Source organism: Cinclus cinclus, chromosome 2, assembly GCF_963662255.1.
Source record: "Cinclus cinclus chromosome 2, bCinCin1.1, whole genome shotgun sequence".
Lineage (NCBI taxonomy): Eukaryota > Metazoa > Chordata > Aves > Passeriformes > Cinclidae > Cinclus > Cinclus cinclus.
This window is the reverse complement of record NC_085047.1, coordinates 50758201-50778021: the sequence shown is the minus strand read 5'-3', so window position 1 is coordinate 50778021 and position 19821 is coordinate 50758201. Positions and strand designations below refer to the sequence as shown.

Genomic DNA, 19821 nt, shown 5'->3' with positions numbered 1-19821 from the left:
GAAAGCAGTGCAACAACGTAGTTTAGTACAAGTATCAGAGATACGTGCATTGCATTTAAAGCATCAGCTATACCAGTGAACCATAAAGGAATGAGGATGATCCTCCAAAGTATGATCCTCCAGTTGCCATCTTCCCTTTTTAATGTAGGAAACCAAATGCAAAAACTACTCTGAGAAAATGCTCCATTTGCAAGTTCCAACACTCAAGTTACATCACATCAAAACTCTTCTTTTTTTTTTTAAAGAACATTACTCACTTCCCATATTCATATAAATTGATGCGATCTGTAACATTCAAAAAAAAAACAGAAATCAAAATCTCATTACATAAGGTGGAAAATTTTCCTTTCACTCTTCTCTTTGATCAGTTAAAGCCTACAGTTCATCAACTAATATGAAGGTGATGTAATAAATGTCTAGGAACACAGGAATAGATAGTTTCTTGTAACTTGTTGTCTATGCAATAACACTACCTCAGTTTTTTTACCTCTGTGAGACACTTCCACTACAATCACAGATGCATCTTACAGGAAGCGTAGTTTGAGTGACCCATACCAGTGCTACATGGTAGCTTTCTGAGTAACTTTATAAACATATCTAAATGAAATTATAACATGCAGACGCCTCTGAAAACAAAGAAAAAAATGTGATCTCTTAGTGCTTCTTTGTAAATATTTTCACTATTACAGTGTTTAATCTCTCGGACATTACTTTTTTTCTACCCTATCAGCTTCTCCTAATGATGTTTCAAACTTTTTTTTTTTTTATGATCTAGTGCAGGACAAGGAAAATGGAGGAATTATTTGCAGCTTTGTCTCAAGCAAGAGACTTCCCATGTGCTACATAATTCCCACAGAGGAGCTATAGCGGCTGTAACAGGATCATCAGGGAAAGTGTATTTCATTATACTCAATGAGGTTGAAAAAATGGCATTAGGGTACTGCCAGTTGTAACATGTGGCTTATTTAATTAGGTACAAGTAATGGGAGAACTCTCCAAATTAAATACATCTGAGACAATTACTACATACACAACATGAATGCTTGAGAGCTCTGATCTCCAGATACTACCTTCCAAATGTCCATGTGCAGCACTCTTACTCTCTCTAAATGGTTAGGTTGCATGTTGCATGACTTAGCCTGCATAGGGAAGCATGTAATTACTATTACAGATGAAAAATAGTGGCAAACTGGGAGATTGACTTCAACAGTTCACTTCTGATCCAGATTAAAATGCTACCCAAGACACATCCATACTTTCCAACAAAACAAGGCCATCACCTGGCACAGGAAAGCAGATTATGCTTTGGTTGCAGGTTATCTGGAAGGAATGCCTGGCCAGTGGATTTGAACCAGTTTTCTTTCTACCATTTATAGCAAATGAACAAATTGCAGTGACTTTACAAATCATACACTTTAAAACCTTCATAGTCCATTTGGGTAAAGCCCAAGACTAAACGTTGCAGATATTTAGAATGAACGCATCACTTACTAGAGTTCTTGTGGGCCCTAATGAAATTTGGGGAATTACTGTCATAGGACTGGGAGTTTTATAGGAAAAATCGTGGTTTGTCTTGCACAGTATCACAAGACTTGAAAAAAAATAAAGTAGCTACATCATACTAAAATTTTACTTTATACACGCAGGAGGGAAAATTGCAAATCCATGTTAAGTACAACACACGTCCAAGAAACTTAGGCAGCTTTTACACTAGGAACAATCCTCACCGGAACTCTGTCGACGCTCCCTCAGAACGACCAGAAAGCTACCTGAAGGAAAGCTCCCGCCAGGATACAAAACCACCCCCGAAGAAGACTAAATCCCACCCTCGAAAGAGGTTAAATCTCACCCCCGAAAGAGGCTAAATCCTACCCCCGAAGGAGGCTAAATCCCACCCCCGAAGGAGGCTAAATCCTACCCCCGAAGGAGGCTAAATCCCGGGGCCGGGCACTTCCCGCGGGCAGAGCGCGTGCCGAAAGGTTCCGCCCGCTCCCGCCCCTGGCGGCGCCACGCGCGGGGTGAGAGGGCGGCGGGAGGGCGGCGCCATTTTGGGAGAGGGGGCCGGCAGCCGCTGCCTTGAGTTCCGCGTCCTCCCCCGCGTGTGGCTGCGGCGGCGGCTGCTGCTGTTCGGCCGGGCCGCGAAGGGAAGCCGCTTCTCCTCCGCCACCACCGACCTGTGCCACTGCCGGGCGGGGAAGGGGCAGCGTGGGAATGGCTGTGTCAGCCCGCGGGAGCCGGCGGCTGCTGAGGTTGTGTGACGTGGGCGCCGCGCTGAGGGAAATGTTTGTGTAGTGGGGAGAGGAGAGGGCTTCGCGCCGTGGGGAAGGGAGGGATGGGGCGGCTGATACACCTCCCTGAGGCATGGGGCCGACGGCCCTGCCTTCGCCTCGGATGCGCCGCTGCCAGCCCGGTGTGGGAGCAGCGCCTGCTTCCCCCGGCTCCCAGGTGTTTCCTGGCGCCGTGTGAGGGGCTCTGGGCTGTGCGCCTCGTGACCGCAGTACCCACCGTGCAGGGAAAAACAGACGGTTCCCCTCTCTGTAGGTTCTGCCAAATGGGCCTTGTTTTTTCGGTTGAGAAAGGTGGTATACGGGTGGAGTTCAAGGTCTTGAGTGAGTTAGTTGATTGAATCTTCAGTACGTTTTACAGGTCAGTTAAAGTGTAAGTATGGTTCAGTGCTTACAGCCAGTTCTTTACAGAAATGGTGTGTACCCGAACTTGCCCCATTCTAGAGGTGAGAGTGTCAGGGAGACTGCACTTTCTTGAGCATTCTTGCTCTGTCCTCGCCAAGGACGCAGGTGGATATGCTTTTGCATTCAGCTTCCCTCTCTCCAAGGTTAGTGAGGGAAAGCCTTTCAGAGATTAGCAAGAAAGCATACTGTGTGGGGCAGTCACAGAGCAGCATTTTATGTCACTGGAGATCTTGTCATGCAGCAAGTGTTCATTCACATGGTTGCTGTTTTAATTTCACATCAGGAAATGGGGTTAAATGGGCTTAAACACCATCCCAGAAGAAGATGAGGACGTAGCAGCTAATAAAGTAACTTTTTTTACCCCAGTACTATTTCTGTGTGGAGTCAGAATAGCATATTTTCTATAGATGGGGATAGACTCAGTGATTAGTAGCAATGTACTTGCTTTCTTATGTACAAAAATGAGAGCTAAGAAGTTGGAGGTATACATAAAACACATACATAAATCTTGAGAGGAGGAGAGAATATTGTACCAGTTCTGAGGAAGAGAGTTGCATGGCCATGTTTCTTCCCCTTCTGGCAGTAATGCTTTCTTCCAGGTACTAAAGTCAAGTGCGGACAGTGAAATCTCCTTGATTCAGCCAGTTTGAGATTGAGAATGGCAGGTTTCTCTTCCTTTGCATGGTGGGTGAGAAAGTGTCTAGAGTAACAGCTTTTCTTGTCAGTTTGGCAAGTGAAAGTGAAGGGGGGTCATGGTTACTTAAAAAATTTCCCCTAATACTACCTACAGGTCCTTTTCAGATGAAGATAATTACTTTCTTATACAAGATGAATGGCATATGACACTTTTGTAATATTTAGTTGTAGAAAGCTGAAATGTTTCAGGAAACATCTCTTGTTTGAAACTGCATTTGTTGGAGGGGAAGAATTTGGTCTTGCATACTGTGTCGACTTCAAAATTCAAGAAATCCAGACTAATAGATGGATAATGTCATGCCATAGTGGTTGGTGCTATCTTGCTTTGTAATAGCTTGTCTCTGAACCTGTCTGGACCTTAGTGGTTTAATTTTTAGAATACAATCTGTTTGGGACAGGGATTTTTTTTTGTGTGTGTTTACTTTTAGAAGACATGCAAGCAAATGGTCTATGTTCCTTACAAAAGTCTTTAGTAGTTCCAAAACCAGAACCATAATAACAGATTGCTGCTTTGATTTTAAGTCTTGCTTGGCTAGTCCAAAATTACAAACGGCAACCAGCACTTGTTTGATTGGTGTTAAATGAGTTAGTTGAGTTTGGTTCATGTCACAGAAGACAGTCCTCATGATTGAAGTATTTGCATTTTTGTTCATGTTAGTAGTGCTGTCAGGCATCAGCTTGTGCATTGGAAATTGACATAAAAAGATTTCAAATGCTTGTCCAATAACAGCTAATAGAGAACACTAGTAACACAGGTCAGAGATTGCTGATGTAACTAATTTTTCAAATAGTCACATTTTAAAAGTGTGATTTGTAAATTATATAAGGCATATCATAAAATGTGACTGCTGTACTGATTCAGCAGTAGTATAGCTTCTTATTAAAGGTGACACATAAGTAATGGAGCAGTCTTGTTTAAACCAGACTTACGGTAGGAGATACCTGATTTTTTTCTGGGTAAGTACGTTCTAGTTGTGACCATGGAGAGTGTGATGTCGTAGGCCTGAGTAACTTCAGCTTTTTGATGCTTTACTTTAAAAGTGTACATGCTGATAATGTATTCATTCTTGTTTCTAAGATGCTTCATGCTGAAAATACAGTAAGGCTCTTGGAATATCAGGACGAAATCGGAATTGGGCTACATTCTAAAAGAATGAAGTCAACAGAAGGGGCTTGTGAGGAATTTCCTGAGGACAATAACAAATGTACTCAGAAGAAAATGGATTTTGAGAGAAAATCAAATGGTTGGATACCTATGTGTGCCTTAGATAACCAAGGGCAACATGAAATGCAGAAGCAAGAGAAAATACCTACTGGTTCCTTGGGATCCTTGAATGAAGTTCTCCCTGAAAATAATCCAGTGCTTAGTCACCCAGTTCATTTAGAAACTGTGCAGGATATAAATCCTCCATTTGCATCAGTAAATGACTCTTGTGTTGAAGAAGAGAAGGACCCTTCTATTACAAATAATGCTGGTGGAGATAATATTGAGAAAAGCAGCACATCATTCTTAGTAAATAGAAATGAATCAGATGAAGACTTTTTTACAAGCAAAGATTTTATAGGACCTATTTACAAGCCTCCCAAAAGTAACAAGCAGGACAAATCTGGCAATTGTAATGAATGGAGCACTGAAGGAGATGAGAATGAGTTACGTGAAAACAGATGTGAAAGAAAGGAGGTGGAGAACATGCAGGCTGTTTCTGCCCCTGTACTAGAAATAGATGATGAACTGGATCAGTTCTATAAAGAAATTCACCAGCTGGAAAATGAAAATTTAGGTACTAATGTTAAAGAAAAAGAAACTGAAATTTCTCAGGAGCAGCACTCTCCATTTAACTCTAGTCAGAGCTCACAAAAGCGTTATCAACCTGTACTTTTGGACAATCCACAGCCATTTTATGAGAATGGACAGTGTTGCGTGGGGGAACAGAACAGTCAGAAAACAAACAATGAGCAGCAGTTAGTTGTGGAAGCAGGTGGCTGGAAAACTGAAAATACCTTTAATGGCCAAGTAGTCACTTGGAACTGCTCAGTGCCTGAATTCAGACCTGCTTGGCAGACTAGAGCATGTTTCAAAAAACCTCAGGGACCTTTTCCTCCTAGATTAAACCATCAATCCCATTTTCAGATATTTGATCCCCCACCACGAATCCCAGATGTTCCCCCTTCTCAGAATGGGGGACTTCCTTATGAAAGTTACCATCCGTACCATGGAAATACTGATACCAACACTCATGGTCCACTGCTTGATCAAAATACCAACTATTCTGGTCATACTGACATCCATACTACTCAGGTCTTCAGGAATGGGAATAATGATCAGATTGCCCTCCAAAGTAGTGGTTTCTGTGAAACCAGGGAAGAGTGTTGGAAGGATCCAAAAGCTGACAGTAGAGAAGGAATGTACAGCTTTTCTTCACTGCAATTATCTGAAGAAAGATTTGGTTGTTCACAGAAAATGCTTCTAATCTTAAGAGGCCTACCAGGTTCAGGGAAATCAACTCTTTCTCGGTAAGTAAAGAATTAAAACTTGAGGAGTTTATTCAAGTAAAATTTTAAAATAATTGAATATATCTGTAAACACTAAGGCAACTTCTTCCTTTGTATATTAGGCTCTTAAAATGCAGAGTTTTACATTTAAAGAGTGCAAGTGACAGTAAATACTAAAAATATTTACTTGGGGGTTTTGTCTCCCTCAGGGTTTTGATGAACAAGAGCTGATCTGTGTTAAATTTAAAAAGTTGACCATCTATTAAATTGCATAGTCTTTTTTTCTGAATTTTTCATACTAGTATGTGATGGTCTGGTACTTTTTTAATTCTTAATTTCCCTAATTTAACAAAATCTTCCATCAAGTCTAACAGTGTCAATTTGAACCAGGAGTCCTTTTTCATGCCCGTGGGAAGTTTTTCAAAGGCCATTAGAAGAATGCTGCTACTCTGAAAACAGTTGTTTTGGTGAAAGTGTATTGATGAAACTGAGCATTATCTCATTCCCTTTTTTCACAGTATTGTCTGTCAATTGCTTTTCCTTATTTGTGAACGATGCACAAGAAAAGTATTATTTTTTTTTTTCTTCAAAATATACTTCTTAAAGTCTGACAGGGTTAAAAGCAAGTACTACCTCAGCGTGGATTTTCCCTTTGTGGTTTTTCAGCCTATTTTAAAAAGCACAAAAGTGAACAGAGCGTTGATGCTACCTGTATTAAGTGAAAATAAGTTTCTCTTGTGTACGTAATAAAAAGTTGCTAAATCAGTACTTAACTGATTCAGTTTCATCCAGAAACTACATCACAGATGGAATGTCTTCTGTAGTTATAATCCGTTGTATGCAAGGAGTCTGTGAAATAGATAAAGTGATCATGTTCTTAGTTGGTTTTTATTTTTATTATTTTATTATTATTACTCTTGTAAAAGAGTACTGTTCCATTAGTGGATTTGTCCTGATATTTAGGAGACAGTCATCTTCATATTGCAGCTAGAAGTCTCTAAGAGGTATTTGTCTTACATGTTTCAGTAGTTTTCGCTATAATTTTTTTATAGTTACTGATTGCTGTATTTTGCAAACCCACATTTTTGAAACTGCATGTCCCCTGTTGGTATTACTGCAATAATTCCATTAATATGTGAAGGCAACATAAAAAAGTTTTTAAATAACCCTGTGGAAAAATCCTGCCTTGTTCAGTTCAGAAGTTGGGTAATACTTGATATTAAGTATTGATAACAAGTATATGAAATATACTTGTTTTCTGTGTTTGGTGTGCTAAATTATCTCTAAATGTTTCTCCAAATATGACTCATATTATCTCAAAAATTCTTAATGTTTTCAGGTTTTTAAGAACACATATTTGCACTTTTTTTCATTACTCATTGATGAGATCAGTTTCTTATTTTTTTTAGCAGACGGGAAAGTGGGCACTATGAGATCAAGGTTAAGAATAGTTACCAAAAGTGAGTGCAGAATTTGAATGGCATGGGGCTTGTTTTTCAGTGTATTCAATTACATGCACTTTGATGTGTTTAATGCTTGGTTGCAATTATTAATTCCCATTAAATCATGGGTCTTAGATTCCTTGGGAAAAAACATCTCAGAATTAATGGGTGCTGGTGGGGAAAATATATTTATTATTAAGTCTTAATAAGCATGATTTTCTATGTAATATCATAGAATTCTGCAGCGTAGACTAGGGCAGCAATGATGTTATATCTGAGGTCATATTAGTACCCACAGGTATCTTTGCAGATGGAGCATTATTGGCACCTGCAGACAAACCTCTACCACTTGTGCTGGTAAAATAACTGTGAAGGAAAAGCAGAAAACTGACATTGTCTGTATGGATCAGCACTAGAGGGGAATGAGGTGTATCTTGCAAGTGGGTTTCCCAAGCAGGAAATTACAGCAGAGCCAGTAGCGAGACCTTGGAACCTCAAATTTCTATTTGTGTTTTGCACCAAGTAAAGGTTCTTAAGTACAGACAGTTTTCTTCCTGCTCACAAACTTGACTTCTGTGTGTCTTGAATCTTCCACCAAAGTTTGTTTCTCTGTTTTGACTTTTCCATTCCAACTAAGCAGTTGGAATTACAGGCACATTTTTTGAAAGAGTGGTGGATGTGAGCTAGTCCATTGTTCTGCTTGGAGGAGGTCTGTCACCATCGCTGGATCAGGTCAGTTATGTCTTTGTCAGGCCTGATCTTAAAAACACCACAGAGATTTCTGTGGTCTCACCAAACTTCTCTACTTCAGTACAAACCACCTAAGTAAGGAAGTTCTTCCTGATCTCCAAACTGAAGTTCCCAACCTGTAATATGCATGTCCTGTGCAATAATGTGTTGTTGCGTGGCAGAATATGGTTGATCTTCTTTGCAGCTTCCCTTCTGAAAAGGGAGAGGTTTATTTGCTGTAGTAGGTTGACATTAGACCTTTGACCTGTCTCCACTGCCAGACTAGACAAACCCTATTAATTCTTTTAATCTCTCCTTGGAGGTTGTATGCCTGTAGCCATCTGTTCAGCCCTCCCATGTTTTTCAGCATGTTTTTTGAACTGAGGAGTCCCACACTCTGAACATATTTCAGAATTGACTGCACAAGAGCCAGGCAGAGTGTGGGTGATACTTTCTCAGGTGATCCTCTGGCCACGCTTCCTCTGCTCAAGTCCAGGTGGTGATTTGCCCTGCCTTTGATTCACTCATCTCGTTTGATGTCCACTGTAATCCTCAGAGTCTTTTCAACATAGCTGTTCAACCACTCACTTTCCTGCCTGTGCTGAGGCTTAGGTTTCATCAGTTGTAGAACTTTACTCTTTCCTTGTTGAGCTTCCTGGTGTTGCTTAGCCCAGTTCTCAGGTTTCTCTGTGGTCTTCTGGATAGGTGCTTCACTATTCAGCTCAGTGTTGAGCATCACTGCTGATTTGGTGTCATCTGCAAGTTCTCTGCCTCATTGTGCAGGTTAATGAAGATACTGAAAAAGTGATCTTGGTTGTTTTGGGCAGTGGTATTATCTCCCTCCCAACTTCATTACACCAAGTGTCTTTCCTCTCCTTCACTCTTTGCCCTGGCCCTGTTTCCTAGCTCTACAGCCAGTACCAAGTTGTTTGTTCCAGTGTTTATACCATGATGCTTCCTGCATCCTCCTGTTTTAGGCCAGTTTTGATACTTTCTGTGTTGGGAGAAAAGTGTTCTTATAATGCAGTATTGTTCCCGTATCAGCTTCTTGCCTCTGCCAGATTGCTCTGTTCAGGATTGGGTTTACTGCAGTGTGAATCATGAATTCTTTTCAGTACTATTTGCTGTGCACGTGGCATTTTAAAGTTGTATACCTTGGGCAGATTTACTAAAAGTTTTTGCAGAGCAAACAAGCATGTGTACTGTAACAGTGGCGGGAGTTTGCACCACTTAATTAGTGGTTTGTCTTAGTCTCTTCTGCCTTCGCTCAGAGCCAGGATTAACAAGTACACGAAGGAAATGGATTTTCTCGTGTTTGGGCTTCGTTGTTTATTAAATCTTATCAGAAAGTACAGAGCATTCAGCAGCACTTGTAGCTACCTGCTAGAGGCGAGGAAAATGGAGGAAGATGCAGCTGCTAAAAGGTCTCTTAAAGGTAAACAGTCCAACAGAGAATCAATGCCTATATTATTTATCCTTTTAACCTAATAACTAAATTCCTATCACCCTCAGTGTGACACTGACTGACTAATCAGAAACTACTACCTGAAACTTAGGAAGAAGGAAGATGAACACCAGAAGAGATACCACCCAAAATCCTTTATCTTGTCCCATACCTATTATGATACTATAATAACCTCAAATTTAAAACCCTTTGCCATGTGAAATCACACACTTCTATTTAACTACAAACCTGTGATTTTAACTTCATCACTCAAATTTAGAAGCCTTCTTCAAGGCCTCAGGTCTAAAGCAGTGTTCTCCAGGGGGTCAGTGCCAGACAGCACAGAAAGCTCGAAAACCCCAGGCTTCTGGGATCCAGCAATGTGCTTTGTTAGATTTCACTTCCTCAATCCAAAGTTTCTTTGAGAAAAACTTGGAATAACAAAATGATATACATATACTTTGTTTTTTCCTTGGTTTTGTAAGAGATTGAGTATTTAGTTAAAAATGGTTGAAAACTGTTTGGCCAGACAGATATCCAGCAGTGTTAGCTTTAGCCCAAGTAACCAAAGTCTGCTGCAATTGGAAGTAGATGATAATGTGATCTTGCAGTCCTAGGAAAAGTTACAGGAAAAGATACTTGTATTTTTAAAATATTTTGCTACTGAAGTTGGCAGCAATTGCAATTTGCTTTTATCCATAAATATCTAAGTATTAATTTGAATAAAAGGGAGCTTAATGAAATTGAAAGAACAAATATTGGTGTCATTTAAGAAGTCAGTTTTTAATTAAATCCTGTAATACATAGACAGTTGTCCTTCACTGGAGCCCTTCTTCCTCAGAGCAAAATCTCTGAAGGGAAGAGTTAGAGTTGCTATTTATAGCTGAATGTAGAAACAGTGGTGTGCTATTGTTCCTAATTATGTATTTATTTAAACATAGGGTTTATTTAAGATGTGCTTTTAGAGGAGCATTTACACAGCTCAGTAATGCTGCATATTTTGAAACTGTATTTAGTTACTGCCTACTTTTTTCCTCATCCACGATATGCTAGCAATTTTAAATAGGTGAATTATTAGATTGATATTTTTTTATTATAAAATCATTTATCAAAGGCTAAACAGAAAAAGGGTTTGTGTGTGTGCAAGTATGCACCCATGCATTGGAAAAAATGTGACTAGTTTGCTGACTAGTTAATATTTTGGTTTCAACATGACATTTTTGTATGTCAGGATAATAGCTTCTATTAGATCAGATAGCATTTCTGGAATACGTAGGTGAGCTGCTTTGATTTCAGTGTCCATTCAAAGGTGTGTGTTTACTTGAAGGGAAGGTTTATAGTGAAGCTATATTACAGCAGTTGGATAATATGCTACTCATAACAAGTATGGGCACATTTGGATGCTGACTAATCTATCATTTCAATCTCATTAGAAATTCGTGTATTTTTTTTTTCTTTTTTCATCTCTTAAAAGTGGAATTTTATCTCTGTGGGTTTAGATAGTAATGATGCTTTCTTCCTATAGGTATGGTTTTTGTTCATTCTGTTCTCTAGTTCATGGGCCTGGGATAAATTTTTATTTCCAAACGTGTGTTAGAGGTAAATTAATTATTCCATATGATGTCAACCAATAGTTTTCTGCTTTGAATTTTAAATGTTTAAATGCTATGAATTCTGAAAGGGGTAATTGTCAGGTTTTTAAAATGTTATGTTTTATGATTTAATTTCACAGTTTAGAAAGAGGTTCCAGTAATTATTGTAATATTTGAAATTTCAATTCATAAACTCATGACTTTGTGATAGTTTGTGTGTTGTGTATGGGATAAGGGCTCTGTTACCCTGGCCTCTTTGGTAACTACTTTGCCTTCTCAATTTGTATTGGTTTAGGATTATTGCAAATACAGTTTACTATATTAAATCTGTTATTTCAGGTATATTGGTTAATTAATAATTGAGGTGTGTTCTGAACTCTGAGGGAATACTAACAAACTATTTCAAGAATACACTTTGTTGATGGGTGTGCAAGATTTCTGAGCCCTTGTCACTTATTTCTTTATTGCTACTAATGGTGTTTGGAAGATAAAACAAAATAAATTGAGTAAGAGAGTTATTCTTCAGAACACGAGCAAATAGAGTCAGTTCTTAGAAATGAAAATGCAAATCAATGTCTCATTAGTGTTGATTTGTCATATGATATATTCCTGTAGAAAGCTGGTGCTCAGGCCCATGGGAGCTGTAGGGGTGCATCCACCTACTCAGCCAATAGAAGAATCTCAGATATTATTTGCTCTTTTTTTATGAAGGCAAATGGTTCTTTAGGATATGTGTATGTACATTCAGCACACAAGGAGTGAGTGTGGAAGATGGATCCAGTTTTTCTAGCATTATTAATTGGCAAATGTAGCATACTGCAAATAAGAGAATTGAGCCACGTTTGAAGTCACAGCCAAGTAACTTAACGAATATGAATTTGTTAAATATTTTATACAAGACAGGAAGAGGGATTTAAAACCTGGTGCTGTGTGTGGTGTATGATTTACTGGTGCCATTTGATTTATTTAGAACAAAAATAGATGATTGGCTTAGAAGAGGGCAGCAAGACTAATGTAATACACACCCTATTGAAAGGTGTGAGTTGGCTCTAACAAAGCCAATTAATTATCAGTGTTTAAATAAAGTGGACACACTTCTCAAATAGCATTGCTATTTGTCCTGGAGCAACCCTAAAACTCTGGGAAAGGAAGAACAAGGAGGAAATAATAGTCTGCAGCTTTGATCACATTACTTGACATTACACTGTTAGTAGTTTCTTCTAGTGTTCAGTAATCTGAATTTAGTTGCATGCATGTCTGTGTCCAAAAGGCAAAAATAACCAGCAACATAGTTTTGGGGCAATAAACCTGTAGGAGTATAAGCTAGCATGTGATAGTGTCCCAGTCATTAAACTGTGATCCATAATGGACTGTTGTTGGTGGCAGGTGGCAAAACACAGCAAATTTCTCATGTAGGGATTACATTTAAGTCTCTCTTCATGCGGATATGTATGGGAAAGCTTGGTAACTTAGAACTAGCATATCTTTGTTCCCTTAAGTTATTTGGGATCTGGCGAATTCTTTTTTATTCTGCCACCTCAGCAATAGTGCAGTCCCACATACTGCTAGTGCTGTTTGGCTTTTGTGTCCTGTGGATGTGTTGCATATTTCTGGGCTGGAATGGTTGCCTGAATTTCCATAGGACAGTGATATCCAAGTGTTGCAATGCTCTGTGGCACTAACTGGCTGTTGCCTGTTTTCAGATTTAAGTATGCCATAGAATTAAAGAGAGACCAGAAGGCTTGAAGCCCAATCTACACCTGTTCTGTAGGCTGGACTTCAAACAGAGATGTACTGTTGTCTCAGTTATATAAGGTTTTCCTTTAAACACTAATTTCCAAGGACTTTCTGAAACTAGGTTTACATTTGGCAGAATGGGGAGTTGTCATGATCAGATTGCTTTCTAGAAATATTTCCAAGTATGGATTGAGATGGAAAATGTTAGCAAATACATTCAGCTATTATGAGGTACTTGGAACTTCCTGTAGTATAGTCGTAAGATTCGATGGCTATAAACATCTCTTGGGAATGGAGAAGAAACAACAAATACAGTAATAATATTTGATTTGGATTAGAATTATTGGTAATATATATGTGTGCTTTTTATAAATCTGTTTGAAATTTGGAAGAAGTTCGGAAATAGGTCACAGTTCATATTTTTCAATGTATTTATCTGTCTGAAAATTAAAATGAATATATTTTTGTGTTTTCCCTTAATAGTGTTCTCCTTGGTGAGAGTTGTGATGGCGTTGTGCTCAGCACTGATGATTATTTTCACCAGCAGTATGGATACACCTATAATGCTGCTCAGCTTGGTGATGCCCATGAGTGGAACCAGAAGAGAGGTTGGAATGAATAAAAGGCATCCTATTAAGCTGTGTTACATAGAGGAAATAAAAGTGTAGCATAACATGTACGAGTATTAAGAGCCTATATGAAAAGGAGTATATATATTTTAACAAAGAATATATAAAAGTATTTCAAATATTTTTTTATGCTTTAATTCGTGTATATATATATATGCATTAAATTTTGAACTTCTAAAAGGTTCAGAGTTAAAAATAGATAATCTTGTTTCTTTGGGCATTAGGTTCTTGTTTCTACTTCTTCTCATTCCTGCCTGTACCTGTTATTCTTTCTCTTAGAATACAGTGTTTCAGTCAGAATAGATTAGTGAGAGAAAATCTGGGCCAGTTTATTTTTTTTTTTTTGTTTGAGCTACATATGATTTATTAACTTGCACGATTTTTCATTGCAGCAAAGCAAGCAATGGAGCAGGGAAAATCTCCAGTTATAGTAGACAACACCAATACTCAAGCCTGGGAAATGAAGCCATATGTGGAAGTGGTAGGTTTTGTTGCATGATCATCTGTAACCATTTTTCAAACTTAGCCTTACATGTGATAAATTGATATGTTTTCAATTTTTTAAAGAAAGAGACTGCTTATTGATAATGTTTAGTAATTGGTGTGGTAATGGTTTAGATCAGTTCAAGAACTGGCTTGATTTAATTTGCTTTGCCTGCAACAAAAGCTAAGGCAGGTTGGGGGTAAGTGAAATTCAGCATAGTACCACAGCAGAGTATGCTGCTGCATCTCTTTATTATACTTGTCTTATTTTTTTTTCTTATGTACTGTATGATCATGGTGAACATCATGCATATTTCTTTGCTTGCCACAGGCTCTAGAAAAAGGATACAGAGTGGAATTCCATGAGCCAAATACCTGGTGGAAGTTTGATCCTGAAGAATTAGAAAAGTAAGGTTTCTCTTACTGTAGAGAAAGTTTTGTGGATGAACAAGTAGACAAATAAACAGCAGCTCCATCTTGTTGGCCCAAAATGTCAATATTAAAATTTTATTGGATATGTCTAGATGTCACTTAAAGTACTGTTGAACATGGGTCATTGAACTTCTGGGTTCTGGGAGTAACCAGGAAGAATAAGCAGCTTCCCAAGCAATGTCCTTTTGTCTCAGATATATCTGCTTTAAGAATGTATGAGGTGTCAAACCAGCTCAAGGATATTTCTTTGTTTGAAAAGTAGTGTAAGATTTTCACAGTTGATGGCAGAGTGCTCTCACTGATTTTTCTTTTATATGCATCCAGCTGACTTTGCCTCTAATTGTTTCAGCTTTGTAAGGTAGCCCCTACAGTGCCCAAAGTATGTGTGTATGATGCTTGCATTACTGACTTGGACTTTATTGTGTTTATAAGTGTTCTAAAGTTTTCACCTTTTGCTCGTAAACTACCACTTTTATCTAGAGATGGAGTTCTCTCTCTAGAATGATACTAAGTTTTTCTAATTTGGCATGCTGCATAGCCAAGTTAGGAATCTTAGTAATCAGGCACTTCTAAGATACCCAGCATGAGATTTCCATTACATGAAACAGACTAATATTCCAGGAAAATTCATGTTTCCACATGATCTTAGCAAGTAATAGGATAAACTGTTGTGTTGTTACTGTTGAATTTTATTGTTCAAGTATTAATTGTTGTTGGAGTTAAGTTGGTCAATCTTTCCCAGAGCAAAACCCTTGAACTGTGAAGTGCTGTTAGCATTTTCTAGAAGATTCCTAAAAATATTTCAGCAGTTCTGAATGCTTTAAGTATTTAAACAGAGGCCTATTGCTTGGAAACTTTATTTTTTGGGGAGTTTAAGTAAGGTGGTGATATAAGTTTTCATGTTGTTCTTTAGTTACTTTGGGAGAGGGCTCCTCAGTTTTGTTTCTTCAGCAAGCTTGCTGAGGGTGCAGTTGTGGAGGGTAGTATGGAAGCATTTAATAGTGGCAGAACTTTGTTTTTATCAATAAGTTCTGTGTTCCTCCATGCAAAACAGTCTTCCTCCTCCCATCTGTTAGGAACTTTTGCTGCTATGTCTGCTTTGGATCAGATAGATGACTTTATGCTCTCTCAGCATAGCCAAGCTGCCAAAGAGTGAGTGAAGACATGCCTGAAGAGGAGATACCAGTATTAAATGACACTATACAGCAAATTGCTTTCCTTTTTTAAATCAGTTTCTATGCTTGATGCAATTTTGCTGTTGATTTTATTATCCTGCCTTATTCTGCAAGGAAAAGTACTTCCTCTTTTATGAAGTGATTATGCACAAGTCCATTCAATTGTGGATGAGCTTGCACTTTACAGCTCAAGTGCCCTGGACAATCTTTTTCTAGGAGTACTAAGACAGGGAAAATACTGAATATCTATCTGCTTACAACATTTGGCATTAGATGATTTACACTTGCTCTTCTCATTTTTTGTCTGTCATGAATGTCAAGTGCTTTAAAAAATCCACATATTTCTAGAGGGTTGACGTTTTTCTCTACCATTAACCTTGTTCATATTTGTGAATAAAATCGAAACTGCTCAGACTCACCAAGTGTTTAGTTCGACATGCAGCTGCTGCTGGGCTGCTATAGCACAATGTAGAAATTAAAAGGGTTTAAACAATGAGCCACATGCTATGGTCACTCCAGCTTCTGGTGCTGTTGTCTCAGGGAAGAGTGTCTGTGAGAGAAACGCTTTACTTAAGTGTTTTCTTCACAGAAAAAAAGCTGATAAAATTCACCTTTAAGGAGGCAGTGTAATTTTTGATAGTTCTGAGATCACCCATTCTGCTTTCATTCTGAATATGAAGCTAGTCTGCTATCTGCACTGTGCTTTGAACCCTTGTCAACTTGATACTTTATTGTTCATTGTAGTAATACTTGTAAAGTCCTGAGGGGACTGGGTGGTGAGGAATCAGTCTTCTAAAATATTTCTGTATGGAATATCATCTTTCCAGTATAGTTTGTTTGTTCCCAATGTTGATTTCTCATCTACAGAACTGAGCAAGTTGATAAGGCCCATACCTCTTCTGTCCCTGGCAGAAAGCACAAAGGTGCAGAAGTATATTCCCTGTTGGTTTGTAGTGTACATAATTTAACTTGGACAAGGTTTCTTGGCAATATGAAAGTATTGGGTTATGATAAATGCTTGTTTATGCTATCAAAACCTTTTGTTTCTGTTTTAGGTCTCTTTTAGATTAATTTCTGTTACAGTTCTGTTAATTCTCTGACATTCCATTTGTGCATGAGGCTTGTGATTTTCTTCTGGCAGAGACTGAAATTCTCTGCTAACATGGATTTTAAGGTCCTATTCAATAGATACCAAGGAAATATATATACTCTAATATAATGTGTAACAGCTCAGGTTCTTAATAGACTAGGTTTTCCCTGAAAGTAGCAGGTCACTGAGCACTGCAAGTATAGGACAGCACTTCTGATACCTTTTCCCTTACGTGTACATTTCAGTGCATATCTAAATTTGCAAGTGTCAGTTACAACTAGTAGATGAAAGTGTCGCGAGCATTTTGTTCTGGTTCAGAACTAAAGTTGCTTCTTATTCTATAGAGAGGTTTCTTGAGAAAATAGTTTGCCATTCAGTCTTTAAACAGTGTAGTTGCATATTTTTTTGCTAGTTTGAACATTACTGTCATAAGGAGTAGTTATGCTATTATTCATCCCTCTGCTCATTAACTACTATACCATGTAAAATCCTTCTGGGGTAATTCAGGTGCCTAGTTACAGTGAATAACATCACATTTGTGCATGAAGAAGAATAACTGTATTGTTTTCTGCCACTCGATATATGCAGCTGTGAATCGTTAAAGTGGGAGTTGAATAACTAGAAATGAGGTTATAGTGTAATAAAAGCAAGCAGAAAAAATTGAGAACTTGGAGGGTTTTTTTCCTTAAAGACTGTAACATGCAATTATATATATACTTGCATATGACTATATATAACTATAAACATACCAGACAATTTATTGAATTTTTGTTTTGTAGGAGGAATAAGCATGGGGTCACTCGTGAGAAGATTGCTCAGATGTTGGAACGATACGAATATCAAATATCCATCCCTATTGTCATGAATTCAGTGGTACCTCCCCACAAAAGCACTCAAAGACCACTTCTGCAGAGAAGACATAGGTGGGGAGACAATACAGACTCATGGAGTTCTTTCAGTATTTCCAGTAGTCAGTAACACAGTTGCAGTCAGTTAATAAGAATCTGTTATTTGCCCTTTTAAAACACATCATCACCTCCAATGAAGTAGTGATCTTCTGTGTTTTAAATAGGACTATTTCAAGACCCATTTCCTTCTAGAGGTTGTTATTTTTAATGGACTTGCATGTAAATAAAATTGTACATTTAATGGTTTTTTAAAACTATTTAAAGTTTTAAGACTTTGGTTTTTAGTAAAATATTTAATATTGTATGGTATATAGCAGAGTCTTTCTTCATAGATCTAAGACAATGATGTTGTCATACATTAGGTAACTGTTGAGCAGTTTTTTTTAAAGAAGTGGTCATATTAAGGATCTTTTAAAGGAGAAGTAAAGCCCAAGAAGAATAGTTTATTTACATAATAGTCAGTTTTAATGATTGTTATTTAGTCTTAACCATTTTGGAGATTGTTTTGAAAGAAGCTATGTTCTGGATTGTCCTTCAGTTCTGTTTGGCATGTATTGCCAATTGGTAAAACTTTTGGCCTCTGTTTTTGGATTTCAGTTAAGAGATTTGATTTTGTTGTTGTTGTTGTTCTGGTTTTTTTTTGTTTTTTTTTCCTTTCTTTTTTGGTCTAAGAAGTTCATGTGGCATCTGAAGCAACATTATGCCAGTACAGTATTCACCAGCTATAAACTGTGCAATCTGGATTATTTTTAATTTATTCTCATTGGTAGTATATAAACTATGATGATGTTAGAGCACCAGCTTTTGTGCTGACTGAAGAAATTCCTAAATTTCATTGCTAAACCACTGAAATTTCACAACTGTGTCATTCGAAGTCAGTTTTTCTTTCATTTGTGATAAAAATGACATTTTAAAGAATCGGGCTGTCAATTCCCAGTCCACAGTTGCGATTAATCAATTCAGTATAAATAGTGGATATTATTCTGTAAAGCCATCTTGCATCCCTAATTTTGGCATAGCCAATGTAATCTGTTTAGCACATAACAAAGAATGAGCCAGAATGGAGACTGACTAACTTACTGCTCTTTTTCCTCTTTAAAAAAATGATGAATTTGTAAGTGTTCACTTTGCCTTTTTTCTAACAACTTGCTGTATTAATAAAATATATTTGTGTTCAGTATTGTTGAAGGAGTTCAGTGCAACAGTTTATATTTTCAGGCTTGTTGGATTTTATACAGATGAGCATTATTGTTCCTAACCTGTTAGCTGAAATAACTTAACTAAGCTTGACTTCCTTATACACTGAATGACCAAATGTTGACTAGGAAATTTTGTCAAGAACATGAGTATGTAGCTAAAAGAATTTCTCATTTCATATCCCAGTATTGGAATTTTGAGAATTGCAACGCCAGCTTAATTTTTTTTTCAAGTAGACAATATTTGAATAAGCCATAAAAATTACTTTGTCAATAAAGTCTGAATATCATGAGAACTGAAAATTCAGGTATATAATGAAGTATCTTTCTGTGGTTTTCTTCACCTATTGTGCAAATCTGTTTTAATTATTTGAAACAGAATTTAAAATGTTTCACTAACGCATGCATTGTTAATATACTGAATGATGTGTATGTGTAGAAAAGAGGCTCCTCAGCTATATAATCTTCCTTCATTGTCTGTTACTCATATCAAGTATCTTTCTGCATTTTAGTTTTCACTGTTATCTTTTTCCAAGTCTCAAAAGAAACATGGATATCATTGTAAATGCTCAGTTCTACTTTAATTATGCCAAAGTTTTTATATTTAAACTTGAAAGCACATTTCAAGTGTTGGGGAGATTAAAAGGTTTTAGACTAATTTACTCTATTTTACTGTAAGCTATAACATAAAATTTATTGAGGCTTATGCAACATTCACACAGTGTGCTAAGGCGTGGCAAAAAAGAGCTGATTATTGGAGATGGAAATGGGGTTGTTAAGCAGTATTTATTTGATTAGGTACTAATTTGTACTGTTTTAAGGTAGCACAGCTTTTCTTGTGTTACCTTTTTAGTTATTGGTGCATGGGAGTGTTTTTACTGTGCAAAGCATGCTGATCAATAGGCCTGCAGTTTGAAAAGGACACTTAGGAAAGGGAAGCTTTGATACACAAATTGCAAACATTTGTAAATTGCTTAATCTGTACAGCTGTATTCTAAGGTAAGTACAGTGACATGCTGGGTGAAAACCCATTGGAATTGCTGTTAATGTAATGCTTCTCTGTTTCATTGTGTAATCATATTTTA

The 19821-nt window shown here is 37.6% G+C and overlaps 1 protein-coding gene across 1 annotated transcript; it reads left to right on the top strand.

Moving 5' to 3' along the window:
- The first annotated feature begins 2215 nt into the window (after window positions 1-2215).
- Window positions 2216-18979, top strand: LOC134041219 (NEDD4-binding protein 2-like 2). The gene is made up of 6 exons (XM_062487640.1): window positions 2216-2249; window positions 4465-5900; window positions 13307-13431; window positions 13845-13933; window positions 14267-14343; window positions 17412-18979. Exons 2-6 carry the CDS (start codon window positions 4465-4467, stop codon window positions 17608-17610), a joined length of 1926 nt encoding a protein of 641 aa, XP_062343624.1. The 5' UTR covers window positions 2216-2249; the 3' UTR covers window positions 17611-18979.
- The last annotated feature ends 842 nt before the right edge of the window (window positions 18980-19821 follow it).